The 16212-nt window shown below is 43.1% G+C and overlaps 1 protein-coding gene across 3 annotated transcripts in view; it reads left to right on the forward strand.

The window, feature by feature from the left end:
• The window catches only part of ARID1B (AT-rich interaction domain 1B), a 938949-nt gene that overhangs the window by 891371 nt on the left and 31366 nt on the right, over positions 1 to 16212 (forward strand). For all 3 annotated transcript variants that reach the window (XM_033937003.1, XM_033937004.1, XM_033937005.1), the window contains 3 exons: positions 2942 to 3080; positions 5164 to 5336; positions 14089 to 14239. In XM_033937003.1, the coding sequence (XP_033792894.1) occupies positions 2942 to 3080; positions 5164 to 5336; positions 14089 to 14239 (463 nt within the window). The remainder of the gene's footprint in view (positions 1 to 2941; positions 3081 to 5163; positions 5337 to 14088; positions 14240 to 16212) is intronic.

Consider the following 16212-nt stretch of genomic DNA (forward strand, 5'->3'; position numbering starts at 1 on the left):
GGGTGGCCTTGACTAAGATGGTACTTCTCCCCAAGATTCTGTATCCATTGCAGGCTGTGCCCATTTGGGTTACGGATAAAGAGGTGCGTTTGTTTCGGTCGATTATCTCCACGTTCATCTGGCGGCATAAACGAGCCCGGATCAGTTATGCTACCCTAGCTTTGGATAAATATAGGGGTGGTTTGAATCTTCCCGATCTTCGGTATTATAATGTCGCAGCTTTGTTTCGCTTTATCCACGAAGGTTGGTCGGGCTGTTATAGATTCTCTTCAAGGGAATGGGTAGAGTCTTGGTGCGCCCCGCACTCCGTCTTGTCGCTCTTGCACGCTCCGTTGTCGGCTATACCGGGTGGGGGGGCTAAGTTTGCGTATCTTTTGCCCTTGCGGCGTGCATGGCGATGGTGGCGGAGGCGGCAGGGGAAATCTCCAGAGGCTTCTCTTTTGCTGCAGCTGTATGGCAATGTTGACTTTCCTCCGGGGGTGGGCCATGCTTGGTTTCGGCAATGGGAGCAGAGGGGGGGTAGAACTCTCCAGGATATCCTACAGGTGGGGGGGGGTCCTTTCCCGTCTTTTGCCCAGCTCCAGACTCAATGGCACCTCCCTCAGACTCATTTTTGGGCTTACCTCCAGGCCCGGCATTATTACTTGTCTTTAGGCCGGCGGTGGGGGGAGGCTTGGCTCTGTGGGCCCTTGGATGTTCAGTTTTTTCAGGTCTCTCCGGCCTCTAACAAGCTGGCTACTTGGTATCGGATTCTGAAGAATGCGTCGGCCCTGGACTCTGTTGATCGCTTGGCTTCCCGGTGGCAATCTGATCTTGGTACTCCTTTGGATCGTGGGACCTTCCTGGATCTCTTTGCCGCTGTGTATGCCTTGGGGGGGTCCACGGAGTTTAGGGAGATGCAGTTTAAAATCTTACACCGGGCGTATATTTCTCGAGCTCAGGGTGCTCGGATGGGGCTCTGGGAGGAGGCAGTCTGTATCAAATGCCATCGCTCTGTGGGCTCCCTTACTCACCAGTTCTTAGAGTGCCCTTCCACTGCTGTTTGGTTGCATGCTCTTCCCTTTTTGGAGAGTATTTTGCAACGAGCTGTGCCCTGGTCCTATGGCTTTTTGCTATTGGGGGATCAACGGGAATTGATTGAGGGGGGGCTTACATTCCCTCAGCGCAGGGTTCTTTACATGGCTGTCTTGGTGGTGAAAAAGCTCCTGTTACAGAACTGGGTGGGCGATTCTGTGGCCTCCTTCCCGCTCTGGCGGGCTCGGTTGGCTGAAGTGGGGCGTTATGAACTTCAGCGTGTTCCTCTGTCTGGGACCCTGAATCATCGTTGTTACCGAGATTTATGGCAGCGGGTGTTGAAGGGCTGTTCCAGCTTGGAGGCAGGGGATGTGCCCTCCTCCTCCCCTTGATTCTTGCCTTCTTGACGTTTTGACTTCTTTCGTTCTCTCTTTCTTTTCCTTTTCCCCGCCCTTTTCTTGGGGGGGCTGCTGCTGGTGTTTTTGCTTTTGCCTTTCCTTTCTCCTTCTTTTCCCTTCTGTTTTTTCGCTTTGTCCCCAGAGTAGCTGTATATGTGGTGGTGTGGGTGTGTGCGTGAGGGAGGGTGTCGACGGGCGGATGGTTGGCATGTGAGTGATGTGGCTGGTGAGATTTGTGGTGTGGGCTAGGAGATGGCAGGTGTGTGTTTGTTTGGGGAGGGGTATAACTTCAAAATGTCAATTGTGATGGGCATTCACCCATGGGGTTTTTGCATTATGTATTTCTCTTGTTGGCCTTCTCTTTTATGCTGTTTCTGACTGTTGTCAATGGCTCTTATTGGCTGTTGTGCCCGTGGATGTTTGTTCCTTCGCAGTTGTTAATAAAGATATTGGAAAAAAAAAAAAAAAAAAAGGAAAGGGCAGGGCAGAGGCAGTTTCCCTATATGCCTGCATTTTCTTTGGCCCTTGCCTGTTATACTAACAAGGGGCGTTCAATAGAGGGAAAGGGACCAGTGGTTCTCAGGACAGCTGCAGCCCCGAGTCCTGTTGATCCCCCCATAGTCAGAGGGTTCAGAGACTTCCTGAAGCTCAAAAGGAGCAGGATGAATCTTCAGCTTGAACCCTGCTCAACCCCTAGGTCTAATACTTAAAAAGCAGGAAGAGACAAGGTAAATCACAGGTGCCCTGACCCTCGCAGACTTTTGCCTGCTCTCTCTCTCTTATCTCTCCCTTATTGGCACTGTATATTATTATTTTTATTAATAAACATCAGCAACTTTGAAAAAAAAAAAAAAAAAAAAAAAAAAAAGAATTGCCTTATATGCTTATTTTTATCTAGATGACTAGAAAGTTTATTATCAGATTATAAAGCCTGCTTTACATGCAAGAATGGGTGTTAAAATTGCTCAGAGGAAGATTCTCAAACCTTGCCGGTAATATCCAGCAAGTCAATGTATTGCCCGTAGTGGGAGCAACTTTTATTTTACAGGCGATTCTCAGCATAATAGCATGCAATTATATGCACACTATTTGTGGGGTGAATCACTGGTAAAGAGCACAGCTCCTCCATCCTGTCAAAGCTGCTCTCCCTGCCCCAGTCAACTGAGTCGCAGGTCTCCTCAAGTCCTGCTGGCTCAGCTGATTAAACAGCAGGGAGAGCAGCAGAAAAAAGAGTCCCCCCTCTTGCTGACACCCATCTCGCCCACCATTGCCCAGACTACCCTCCCCCCCCCCCCAGCACCCAGTAGATGTTCAGCATGAAGGATGCCCACTCCATCCTGCTGCCACTACTGGGGTCCCCCCCCCCCCCACGATGCCATGACACCATCAACAACTCCTCCCTGGTTACTGTGGAGTAAAATTCACTGGTGACTCCCTATTGTTTAATATTTCTGATCTTTGTTCCCCATAGCCTTTTGGTTGTTTGCAAAATTAAATCTTTTTCCTTTTATCTTTTTCATCCCTCCAAGCTAATTCTGGCTCCTTGCAAGGTCCACAGACTCCCCAATCCACTGGCAGCAATTCCATGGCCGAAATGCCAAGTGATCTCAAGCCTCCAACGCCAGCATCCACACCTCATGGACAGATGCAGCCCATGCCAGGTAGCAGGTATGCACAATGTGTATTATAATTCTTCTCTGATTTATCTACCAACCTGTGTGAAATGTCCCTAAGAACAGTTCCAAGCACCATCATGATAAAGAGATTGTGCTTTACTGAGATCTGCATACAAAATACATATTAAAGAGCTGAAAGAAGTATAGAATAGTGGTACTCTTCCTACTTCCTTTTACTGGAAGTACAAAAGGACCAACTAAAGTAAAAGGATGGAAAGTTATGTTAATGTCTGAAATATAACAGAGATAAAAAGTAAGTGGATCTTTAGGGATTAGCATGTTTCATAAAAGACTTGTCTGTATGGGGGGTACAGATACAATATTTATACTGTCTTACCATCATGGGGGACACATCAATCAGTCCCAAAAATCTTTCCAAATGCCAGGTTTTCCTCTATTCTGAAATATGGGGTGGATATGCTGATGAGGCAAAGGGATTTATACATTAAGGCTGAGGGTGTCATTAGATCATCACAGAATAAAAGAAAGACAAGACGATACAGAGAGATTAAATGAATTATTTCCTTTGATCTTTACTGAGAAAGATGTAAAAGAGCTACACATGCCAAAAATAACATTTAAAGGTGACAATTCAGAGAAACTGAAACAAATCTTTGTTTCTCTGAAGCGTCACCTTTAAATGTTATTTCTGGTATGTGTAGCTCCCTTCCTGGAAATTGTAATAGGCCAAATCAATGAGCTAAACAGCAAGTTACCTGGACCAGATGGTAGACACCGCAGTGTACTATTTGTAATCTGTAACCTATCATTTAAAACTGTCTAAGGCAGTGGTTCTCAAACCTGCCCTAGGGGGACCACCAGCCAGTTGGATTTTCAGGATGTCCTTAATGAATATGTACGAGAGAGCTTTGAATATAATAATAATAACTTTATTTTTCTATACCGCCATAGTCAAACTGACTTCTAGGCGGTTCACATAGAAAGAAGGCTGGACAATCAGCGAATTGCAAAATGCAAGAAGAAGGATGTTACATAGTAAATTGGAGAAGCATGAATATATGAGAGAAGAAAGATGTTACATAATACATTGGGGTAGAAAGGGGAAAGAATACCTGAGCGAGGTCATCTGATTAAGCAAGGAATTTGTTAAATATATATCGGAGGTGACAGGCATGCAAATCTGTTTCATGCATATGTATTAGGGATATCTCATTTGAGAACCATTGGTCTAAGGTACTTGTAGATTTGAGGGTGGACAGTATGATGCCAATTCTTTTTAGAGAGGGCTACTGGAATGATCCAGGGGACTTATAAACCTGTGAACCTGTTGTCAGTGCTAGGCAAAATGATAAAAATTATTAAAAAGACCAAATTGCTGAACTTATAAATAGATATGGTTTAATGGGATAGAGTCAGCATGGATTTAGCCAAGAGTAGTCTTGCCTTATCAAACTTATTTTATGAAGGTGTGAATGAATAAACATGTAGATAAAGGTAAGCCAGTTGATATGATGTATATGATTCTTTGTCTCGGTAAAAAGTGTGTGAGCTTAGATTTCATATGGCTCTGGGATGATCCTTGAGAAAGCTACTTAGTGCAGTTTTTAGAATCGGGCCCTGATTCTAAATTGGGTTCACTGAATATAACTTCTACTTAAAAATTCTTGTGAATTTGATACAAATGTACATACATTAAAAAACTGCTTTTAAGTATTTGTTGATTATATCTCTGATTTAATTGTATATTTTACTTATGCACTTCTGTACATCTTACAAGGTCTACCAGCATATTACATTAATCTTAGATGTTATAAAACTACATTATTGCTTTCCTTCCACCTCAAGTACCAGGAAAAATAAATCCTCTTTGTGCAAAAGAATAATGTCTCTTGATTTTTATCTTGTCGTACACCATATAAATCTAAAAAATAACCACAGTAAATTAGCTTGCTTTCAACTTTTCTCTGAAGAATGGCTCTCTATTTGAAAAGTTAAGAATAACTCAGATGCTTTTTCTTCTTAGTTTTTTTTTCTGTCTATGTAGTGTTCCATCAGCTGTATCCTATTAATATTGCATTATGTAATAATAATGTTTCTTTTTTTGTTCCACCTAGAAACAGCTCTGTCAATGTGCAGGATCCCTTTTCTGATGTAAGTGACTCTTCATTTCAAAAGCGAAATTCCATGACACCGAATGCAGTATACCAACAGGGGATAAATATGCCAGACATGATGGGGAGGATGCCTTATGAACCAAACAAGGACCCATTTGTCGGGATAAGAAAAGGTAATAATACTCCTGTGCTTCTGCCCTAAGCAAATCATATCACGTGATGCCAAAGGATATATCGAACATACTCTTAATTATGTGGGTTGCATATTGTGACAAGTGGAAAAGTAGTTTATGTGCCTCTCATGTAGGTTTGATTCTACATCTGTTCCAAAGAGTTACAAAACTGGGTGAAAACATCCATAAGTTTCTGATCTACCTACACAAACTAAAAAGGGGATACTGAGCACTACCTTCGTGGTCACTGAATAGTTATTCATATTAGTAGAATTCCATGTTGTGTATTTGTCCCATTTGCCACTGGGACCGTAAATATCAGGATGGACAGAGAAAGGATGGAGTGGCATATTTGGGAAAATGGTAAGAAAAGGCTAAAATTGTTAATTCATGGAGATCTTTCAATTAAATGTTTTAAAGCTGTAATTAAGACATGGTTATTTCCAGGCTGATTTGTAAGAGGTTTTTCTTAGCTGAGCTGTCCACCCACCCAGAGATGTAATGAGGGAGGTTAGCACCCGTGATATTGGCGCCTGGCATTGTCGTGCCGTGTGCCCTCCCACTCTTCCCCACTGCTTCAGCGCCCCCGCAAGCTTCTTTAAGCGTTTGTTAGAGCTGCTCATGCCGACCTCTGCACCCTTCTGATGTCATGTCCTGGTCCTACGACCAGGAAGTGATGTCAACATGGAGCTGAGCCAAGCACAAGCAGCAAGTGGAAGATGCTGTTTCCCTCCTATTGATTTTGGAGTTCCTTTTCTTTATGAATTTTTTTTTTTAGAATATACTCTACTTTGTTCTGCTTTGCCAACTAATGGCAGTATAGTAAGTCTGAAATGATTAAATAAGTGAGTTGCTGCCTACTAAGGGTATCTAGTAAGCAGCTAAGATCTTTGTTCTGCTGTTCCCTTTATTTTATCTATAACCCAAATGTGCATTGGGAAATTATCATTTTCTTTCTGTCTGTCTACTTTACTAATAATTCTTGACCATTCATTCAATTTCATTAAAAATTCTGTCACAGACAGTAAAACATCTTGTAACCACAGCGCATTCTTTCTAAGGACCTCTGGAATCCACACTTACATACCTCTCTTTCTTACATCCATACAATGTGAATCATTTTATTTACTTTTTTTTTCATTTATGACTATATATAATTCATCAACTGAAGTCTCAACTAGGTCAAAACACATTATGATGTCATTGAGGATTATAATGGCTGCCTCGTAAGACCACGGGAACTCACAGCAGTCATTTCCTTTAGCGGCTCTTCTCAGGGCAAGGAGCATAGGATGATCGCTCCTATGCCAGTTCACCGCTGGACCACCAGAGATGGGGTGGTGCCAGGACAGGACATGGGAGGGGTTTCTCCTGTCCTGGCTCACTGCTGGACCACCAGTCCTCAAGACAAGCCTAGAGGAGGCCTGTAATGGGGAGGGGATGGGGGGGTGCAGAGCCGGCCAGGACAGGACATGGTAGGAGTTACTTCTGTCCTGACTCACTGCTGGACCACCTGGGCTCAAGGCAGACCCAAGGGAGGTCGGGGAGGAGGGCAGGGGGTGTAGAGCCGGACAGGACAAGGAGGATTTATACTTGAGTCAACCTTCTTCCCCCCTCTTTTAGGAGAAAAAAGGTTACTTCAGTTTTTATTTGGATTGGTTTATATTCGAGTATACATGGTACTCCAATCCCTGAGGTTTATTGTGTACTTTAAAAAGACTAGCCTGGGGTCAAGTACTACTGCTACTGCTTCTGCTTTTCATTTCTATAGTGCTACTAGATGTAGGCAGTGTTATACACTAAACATGTAAGAGACAGTCCCTGCTCAAAAGAGCTTACAATCTAATCAAGACAGGACAAATAAGGGATTATGAAATTACTTATGGTAAGAATGATTAAAATAGGTATGGGTACTGAACAAGTGATTAGGAGTCAGTAATTAAAAATGACCTGAAAAAGGTGGGCTTTTAGCCTAGATTTGAATACAGCCAGAGACGGTGCTTGATGTACTGACTCGGGAAGTCTATTCCAGGTATATACTGCAACAAGATAAAAGAAATGGAATCTGGAGTTGGCAGTGGTAGAGAAGGATGCAAATGAGAGATTTACCCAATGAGCGGACCTCCCAGGGAGGAGTGGAGAGAGAGATAAAGAGTGGAGCGGTACTGAATTGCTGCAGAGTGAATTCACTTGTAAATCAGTAAGAGGAGTTTGAACTATATGTGGAAATGGATAGGGAGCCAAAAGTGACTCATTCTTTGCATCGGTCTTCACAAATGAGGACATTTCATCAGTGCCAGACACAGGGAAGATATTAACCGGAGGCATAGAGGAGAACCTCGCAACAGTAAATGTGACGTTGGACATGATATATGTTCAGATTGACAAACTAAAAAATGACAAATCCCTTGGACCAGACGGAATTCACCCGAGAGTATTAAAGGAACATAAGGTGAACTATTACAAACCATAGCTAACATGTCAATTAGAACAGGGCAGATACCAGAAGACTGGAGGACAGCAAATGTCATCCCGATTTTCAAAAAAGGATCAAGAGGTGATCCAGGAAACTACCGACCTGTAAGCCTCACATCGGTTCCAGGGAAGATAATTGAAACACTTATTAAAGACAGCATTGTGCAACACTTGGATGACCACAACCTAATAAGGGATAGTCAACACGGCTTCAGGAAAGGGAAGTCTTGTTTGACAAATTTACTACAATTATTTGAGAAAGTGAGCAAACATATGGATGATGGTGATCCAGTAGACATAGTTTACTTGGACTTCCAGAAAGCGTTTGACAAGGTCCCACATGCAAGGCTTATGAAGAAACTACTAAGCACAGATGGATCGATAAATGGCTAGAGAACAGAATGCAGAGGGTAAGCATAAACGGGAAATTCTCAGACTGGGTGAAAGTGACTAGTGGAGTGCCCCAGAGCTCGGTTCTTGGGCCTATTTTGTTCAATATTTTTATAAACGATCTTGAGGAGGAAACAACATGCAATATAATAAAGTTTGCCGATGATACAAAACTATGTAGGGCAGTTGGCACTCAAAGTGACTGCGAGGAGCTCCAGAAGGATCTAAGACAGCTGGAAACGTGGGCGACAAAGTGGCAGATGAATTTTAACATAAATAAATGCAAGGTAATGCATCTAGGAAAGAAGAACAAAGAACACGATTACAGATTGTTTGGGGTAACATTAGCAAAATGCGAACATGAAAGGGATTTGGGGGTTCTGACAGACAGAACCCTAAAGCCATCGGCGCAGTGTGCGGTGGCGGCGAAGAAAGCAAACAGGTTGTTGGGCATGATCAAGAAAGGGATCACGAGTAGATCGGAAGAAGTCATAATGCCACTTTATAGAGCAATGGTCAGACCACACTTAGAATACTGTGTCCAACACTGGTCCCCTTACCTCAAGAAGGACATAACTCTGTTGGAGAGGGTGCAAAGGCGAGCCACGAAACTAGTCAAAGGAATGAAAAATTTGAGCTACGAAGAACGTCTCAGGAAACTGGGACTGTTTACACTCGAGAGGAGAAGACTGCGAGGCGACTTGATAGAGACTTTTAAAATATTAAAAGGATTTGATAAAATAGACCAAGAAGCAGCATTGCTAACATTTTCAGATGTGACACGGACAAGAGGACATAGCCTGAAGCTGTGTGGTAGCAGGTTCAGGATAAATGTCAGGAAGTTTAGTTTCACACAACGAGTGGTGGGCGCTTGGAATTCTCTTCCGGAGGATGTTGTGGCGGAGACTACTCTTCTGGGTTTCAAACGCAAGTTGGATATACACCTTCTTGAAAATCATATTGAGGGATACGGTAATTTCAGGTCTTCAAAATAGAGAACCTGATGGGCTGCCGCGTGAGCGGATCACCGGACTTGATGGACCTTGGTCTGATCCGGTGAAGGCATTTCTTATGTTCTTATGAGGAGAGGGCTAATGTGAGAAAGTAACACTGGCAAAATATAAGTCATGGGGTATAATTTTGAGTGAATTGAAGAAGAGAGAGGTGGTTTAGTGGGAAACCTGTGAGAAGCAAGGTACAGTAATCTAGGCATGAGGTGAAAAGAGTGTGGATAAGAGTTTTGATAGTGTGCTCAGAAAGGGAGGAACAAATGTTGGTGAGTTGTGAAGAAATACATGACAGATTTTATCTGTCTGTTGGATTAATGCAAAGAAAGAGAAAGATGAGTCAAAGAGTCCCCCAAGCATACTAGCTGATGAGACAGGGAGAATGAGTATGTTAACACAGAAATAGAGAATGGGGAAGAGGAGAGGTGAGTTTATCAAACCATGTCTATATCACAGATGAGATGTTCCGGGCCCTGCAATGGTGGACAACTTTTCTTTCAGTCTGTACAACCAGAGTTAATATTGATCACCAATTACCCTCCCCCCTAGTATGTCTGGGAGCCCATATACTCTCCATGCACACACAGGGAAGGTATTCAAGGATAAATCCTTTGCATCAGACAGACCTAGTGGAGTTTATTTCATTTCATTTAAAGTATATATTTCTTGCCAAATCACCAAGGTATATGATGAGTTACAATTAAACATTCATAAATAGTGGAACATATTACTAATATGAGATGATGCTATATTCATTGTGTTGAGAGCTTTCTCAGCCCTGCTATCAGATGTACATAAGCAAGTGACTCTGTTCTGCATAAACAAAACTGAAGGGGAATGACCTCATCCCTCCATGCTTAAGGCTTTGAGAATCTGGCCATGGACTATCTTAAACCAAATGTTATCTCAGCTGCCTGGAACCCAAAATGGGATTGTAGAAAAACTATCTAGATCTTGGAACCTCACAAAAAGGAACTAAATCCTTGGGCACCAAATTGGATCTTTCAAAACTGGAGAATCTTAAAGATATATATGTTCATGATAGACGACAACACAAACATATTGCACATTTCCTCCAGACATCTATGAGCTCTCCGTGTGGCAGTAGATGCATTTTTGCTGGATTGGGGAACAAGGCTGCTTAATGCCTTCTCGCCTATTTTCTCTTCACCAAAGTCTTTGTGAAGGTGAGTGAAGGCACAGGTTGAATGATCTCAGAGCTCCTCTTTGGTCTTGTTTATGGTTTCTGTTCATCATCAAGCTTTCAGTAGAACAACCTATGCATCCAGATGGATCACCAAGACCTGATCTCTCAACATAGAGAAGGAATTATCACCTGAATGTTTGTTCTTTGGCACTGACAGATTGGATATTGAATGCTGCTTAGTGTCCTTACTCTATTTACCCCAGGAAATGGAAGATACCCTTAACATCAGGAGAGTCTGTGCCACAAGGTCCTATGGATTTGGTGCAACTCCAAGGTATAGGACCCCTATTAATGAAATTAATTCTACTAAATAATATGGCACCTGGCCATACTGAATGTTACAGATTATAATACAAAGCTTAAAATAAATCCTTACATTTACTGGCAGGCAATGTAATTTAATGAAATATGGTGTAATTTTATCATATTTAGAAATGGAAAATTCCCTCACCACAGTATTCTGCGCTGTTTGTAATCTTTTCAACAATTCTTTAACACATCCTAAATAAACAATATTACAGTAGTCTATATAGGAAAGAATAAGCGATTGAACCACAAGTGCAAAAACTGATTTATCAAAATATTTTTAAACTACCCATAATTTCCTTAAAATAAAAAATGATGCTCCAAGCTCAATAAATTATCTAATTCCCCCCCCCCCCCCCGCTCCCCTTTTTCTTAACTAAACCGTAATCTGATGAGGACCAGCCAGCACGGCTTCGGCAAAGGAAGATCTTGCTTGAAGAACTTGCTGTACTTTTTTGAGAGAGTTAACAGGCAGATAGACAAGGGAGACCCGGTCGACATTGTACATCTGAATTTTCAGAAGGCATTCGACAAGGTCCCACATGAATGACTTCTTTGAAAAATTGCGAGCCATGGAATCGAGGGTAAAATACTCACATGGATTAAAAACTGGTTGGCGGATAGGAAACAGAGAGTGGGGGTAAATGAACAATACTCAGACTGGAAAACCATCATGAGTGGAGTGCCACAGGGTTCGGTGCTTGGACCTGTGCTCTTCAACATATTTATAAACGACCTGGAAATTGGTACGACAAGCGAGGTGATAAAATTTGCAGACGATATGAAGTTATTCAGAGTACTGAAGACACAGAAGGATTGCGAAGACCTGCAACGTGACATAAACATGCTCGAGAAATGGGCCGCAAGATGGCAAATGAGGTTTAACATGGATAAGTGTAAGGTGATGCATGTCAGTAATAAAAATCTTATACGTGAATACAGGATGTCCGGTGCGGTACTCAGAGAGACCCCCAGGAAAGAGACATGTGAGTACTGGTCGACACGTTGATGAAGCCGTCCGTGCAATGTGCAGCGGTGGTGAAAAGGGTGAACAGAATGCTAGGAATGATTAAGGAGGGGATCACAAACAGATTGGAGAAGGTTATCATGCTGCTGTACCGTGCCATGGTACGACCCCTACCTGGAATACTGTGTCCAGGGTCCAGAGAAGAGCAACTAAAATGGTTAAGGTGCTGGAGGAGTTGTTATACAGTGAGAGATTATAGAAATTGGGCCTCTTCTCCCTTGAAAAAAGGAGACTGAGAGGGGACATGATCAAAACATTCAAGATAATGAATGGAATAGACTTAAAGACAGGTTGTTCACCCTTTCCAAGGTAGGGAGAACGAGAGGGCACTCTCTAAAGTTAAAGTTCCGTACAAACGTAAGGAAACTCTTCTTCACCCAGAGAGTGGTGGAAAATTGGAACGCTCTTCCGGAGGCTGTTTTAGGGGAAAACACCCTCCAGGGATTCAAGACAAAGTTAGACAAGTTCCTTCTGAACCAGAACATACACAGGTAAGGCTAGACTCAGTTAGGGCATTGGTCTTTGACCTAATGGCTGCCGCGGGAGCGGACTACTGGACACGATAGACCACTGGTCTGACCCAGCAGCAGCAATTCTTATGTTCTTAGTGATTATTAGCGCAGGGAGCCACGCTGACTGCTCTGTGCTGCTCCCAACACTCATAGAGTTCGTATGAGTATTGAGAGTGGCGCGGAGCATTCAGCAGGGCTCCCTGCACTAATAACCACTATTGTGGTTTATTAAAAGGGCAGGTGAATGCCCAAAACTGTTTAAGCTTACTCCAGTCTATCCAACCTATCTCCTTGGTAGGATTCAGACTGTGAAAGTTTGCCCATTCAGATTCTAGTTAGAGATCCTCTATCTTCATCCCACACTGTTTTGAATTCCATAACCAGTTTCCTCTCCACCACCTCCCTCAGGAGGGCATTCCAGGCATCCACCACCCTCTCTGTGAAAAAGAGAACTTCCTAACAATCTAAAATTATGTCCTCTAGTTTTACCAATTTCCTTTCTCTGGAGAAGATTTGGTCCTATATTAATACCTTTCAAATATTTAAACATCTGCATCATATCTCCCCTGTCCCTCCTCTCCTCCACAGTATACATATTCTGCTCTTCCTGTATCTCCTTGTATCCTTGGCTCAAACCCCTTACCATTTTCATCTTATTGTCTGGTCAGTCTTTCTCAAAAGTCAAAGGCTACTCAACTGTTAACCATCCCTGTTCCTCCCACCCCCCATCCTTTTCCTGTTTTTCTTCTCTGGGTTACTTCATCTATATAATAAAACCCTAGCCGCGCTTGCACACTCTTAACTGCGTGCTTCCATGATCTGTAGGTCTGTGGCTGCAGGAGTGCGCATGCGCGAGTCCCCAACCTTCTTCCCAGCACCTACCTACACTGCCGACAGGACTGTCCGCCAGCGCTGGACACTCCACAATTTTCGGCTCCTCTCACCAGCCGCACCAGCGTCAGAGAAGGCTTCTGACACTGGTCGGGATCGAGAGGAGTTGCGGCGACACCTCGCAGGGCGGGAAGGGAAGCGCCGAAAAACCACTCCAGCCGCTACGTTCTTCGCGGTCCCGACTCCAGCAGCATGTGCAGCACTTTACACACGCTGATCTGGGGCCTTCTACTGCCCTGATTTGCTCTGCCGCATCTCTGATGATGTCATCAGGGACGTGCCAGAGTAAATCAGGGCAGTAGAAGGCCCCGAAGCAGTGTGTGTAGAGTGCTGCATACGCTGCTGGAATCGGCAGATTTGTCGGGACCGCGGGAAGGGAAGGGGGGGTAAGGCAAATGCTACTACTGCACAGGGAAGTGGTGTGGGGGGAGGGAATGCTGCTGCTGTGGCTTCTGCACAGGGAAGTGGAGGGGGGTTCGAAATGCTGCTGTACAGGGAAGTAGGGTGGGGGAAATGCTGCTGCACAGGGACATGGAGGGGGAGGGAATGCTGCTGTGGCTGTTGCACAGGGAAGTGGGGGGGAAGAAAGACAGACAGCTAGCACCCGTTAATGTAACGGGCTAAAATACTAGTACAGTAATAAAGAAAGAAAACAACACAAAGGTCTTCCTCCTTAGGGGGCAACCCTAATCTGGGACTCAAGTTGTCTGCACAGCAGAACTATGACTTGAGCCATAGATCAGCCCATCTTAACTGCTTTTAAATCTCATGGATATTACAGAAGCAGATACTCAGCCCTTTGGTGGGCATAATAATTCTAGTTGCAAGGTTTAAGTACCGATTATTATTTGAAAAGAAATTGGTTTTATAATCATTTGTCATCTCATAGTGAACTAAAAAATGTCTAATTTCCATTTTGTTTTGTTTTTTAATTTAGCAACTGGCAATAATGACAACCTAATGCCCCTTGGACAAGTGCCCAACAGTGGCATGCAGGATATGTACAACCAGGCTTCCTCAGGAACCATATCTAATATGGGCATGGGCCAGCGACAGCCATTCTCTTATGGGCCTGGCTATGATAGGAGGTGAGTTTCTCAAATGTTGAACATGTTCACTTGTCAATTTTAAGGGCTCCTTTTATCAAGCTGCACTAGCGGTTTAACGCAGTAATATCGCGCGCTAATACCGCCGGCCACGCTAGCCGCTACCACCTCCCTTGAGCAGGCGATAGTTTTTAGACCAGCGTGGGGGTTAACGCGTGATGAAACGTCGCGCGTGTTAACCCCGCTAGCGTGGCTTGATAAAAGGAGCCCTAAATTTAATCTGCCATTTAGATGCCCAATCCCACAATGAACATTTGATTTATTATCAAGCTGTAAAGATTTGTAATGTGCTACCGATAAATAGTAAGTCTATGGTCTCATAGCTTTCTTTCTGGAAAGTTGTTAAAATCTTATTTTTTAAAGAGATACTCATTATCTGATGATAATCCATGAAAGCTATACATTTTTAGTTTGTGATATTATTGATTGTTATTGTAGTTTTCTGGTTGATTGTAATTGGTTTTCTCAAAATGTTACCCCGCTGTGAACTCTAGTTGGGAAAAACCAAGCCTAAAGTCAAGTCGAGTCTTATAATATCCTTCTGCAATTGCTCACAATGTTCTGGTAGTCTAACAAGTTTTTCAAAGCTGTTAGATGATAAGTCAATTATGAAGACTTGCAGGAGGACCATACAAGACTGAAAGACTTAACATCTAGACCAGGGGCAAGCAACCTGTAGTCCACAGACCAAATGCAGGCCCTGAGGCCATGGGACGTATATGTAGAAAACATTAAATTTTGGGAATTTTAAATAATGTATTTTTGCAAATACTTTGAAAATAACCACTATAGCAGTTTGTTACCCTTTTTTAGATTTTATTTATTTGTCACAAGATGTATGAATCTATGTGCTTTTCCAGTTCCAACATTATGTAATGTTGCACCACTCTAGGAGTTGTACGGATATTCTTGTGGCTCTCTGGGTGTAAAGGTTGCACATCCCCAGTCTAAACAGATTGTGGTGTAGTCATTGTCATAGTTTCATACTTTATTTAGATTTTTTATTAAATGCTTATACAAAAGTACAAAGTGTTGTACATAATAATTTAAAATAGAACAGACAAGGAGGAGGTTCCAAGATGGAGGCAGCTTACCCTTGGCACCTCTGAATTCGACCTGCAGGAGCGGAACTTCATTGATTTTTTTGCCTTACTCGTGGCGAGTATGCCACATTCAAAGAGAAAGGGAGTAATCTGAGCCGATCCCCCTGTGGCACGAACTTCACTCCATGCTGGAGTTCGTCGGGGCAGGTTCCCCTTTCATTGGAGCAGAGTCTGGCGGTTCCCCGGCTGGAAGAGATGCTGGGGCTTTGGACTGGGAGGTTTCTCTCTCCCCTACGATGTCAGTTCCACCGCTGATCCCAGCGCCTAACACGGTTGACCCAGATTTGACCTCCGATATGGCAATCTTGAGAGAGACCCCGGCAGCAGGGGCTGCAGCCACGAGGAAAAAGCTGGAGGTAGGAGAAACTATGGAGATTTCTCCCCAATTAAGAAAACCCGAGGCTCTCATGAAGATCAACATAACAGTTTCCAGCTCTTCTAAAGAAATTGCAGCGCTCGTGAGTACAGTTAATACCTTGGGAGAGAAACTACAAGGTACTATAGACCAATTCAATATGGAAGTATCTCAGGTTAAGGCTAAAGTTTCTGATTTACAGACTCTATCTTCAGAACTGGTAAAAGATAAACTTAATTTGAATAGGAAAATAGAACAATTGGAGAATTATAATAGAAGATTAAATGTGCGGATTCTCAACTTTCCTCGTTCTATTGGAGTGTCACCTATAGAGATGTTAAGAAAATATTTTGTTGAAGTATTGAAGTACTCATCTGACTTAATTCCTCCGGTTAATCGTATATATTATATTCCTACAAAAAAAGGTCAGGAGCCACTCCCGATGGACCAGCTGTGGAGCAATTAAATCTTACAGATATGCTTGAATCATCTCTTAC

Source organism: Geotrypetes seraphini, chromosome 3, assembly GCF_902459505.1.
Source record: "Geotrypetes seraphini chromosome 3, aGeoSer1.1, whole genome shotgun sequence".
Taxonomy (NCBI): domain Eukaryota; kingdom Metazoa; phylum Chordata; class Amphibia; order Gymnophiona; family Dermophiidae; genus Geotrypetes; species Geotrypetes seraphini.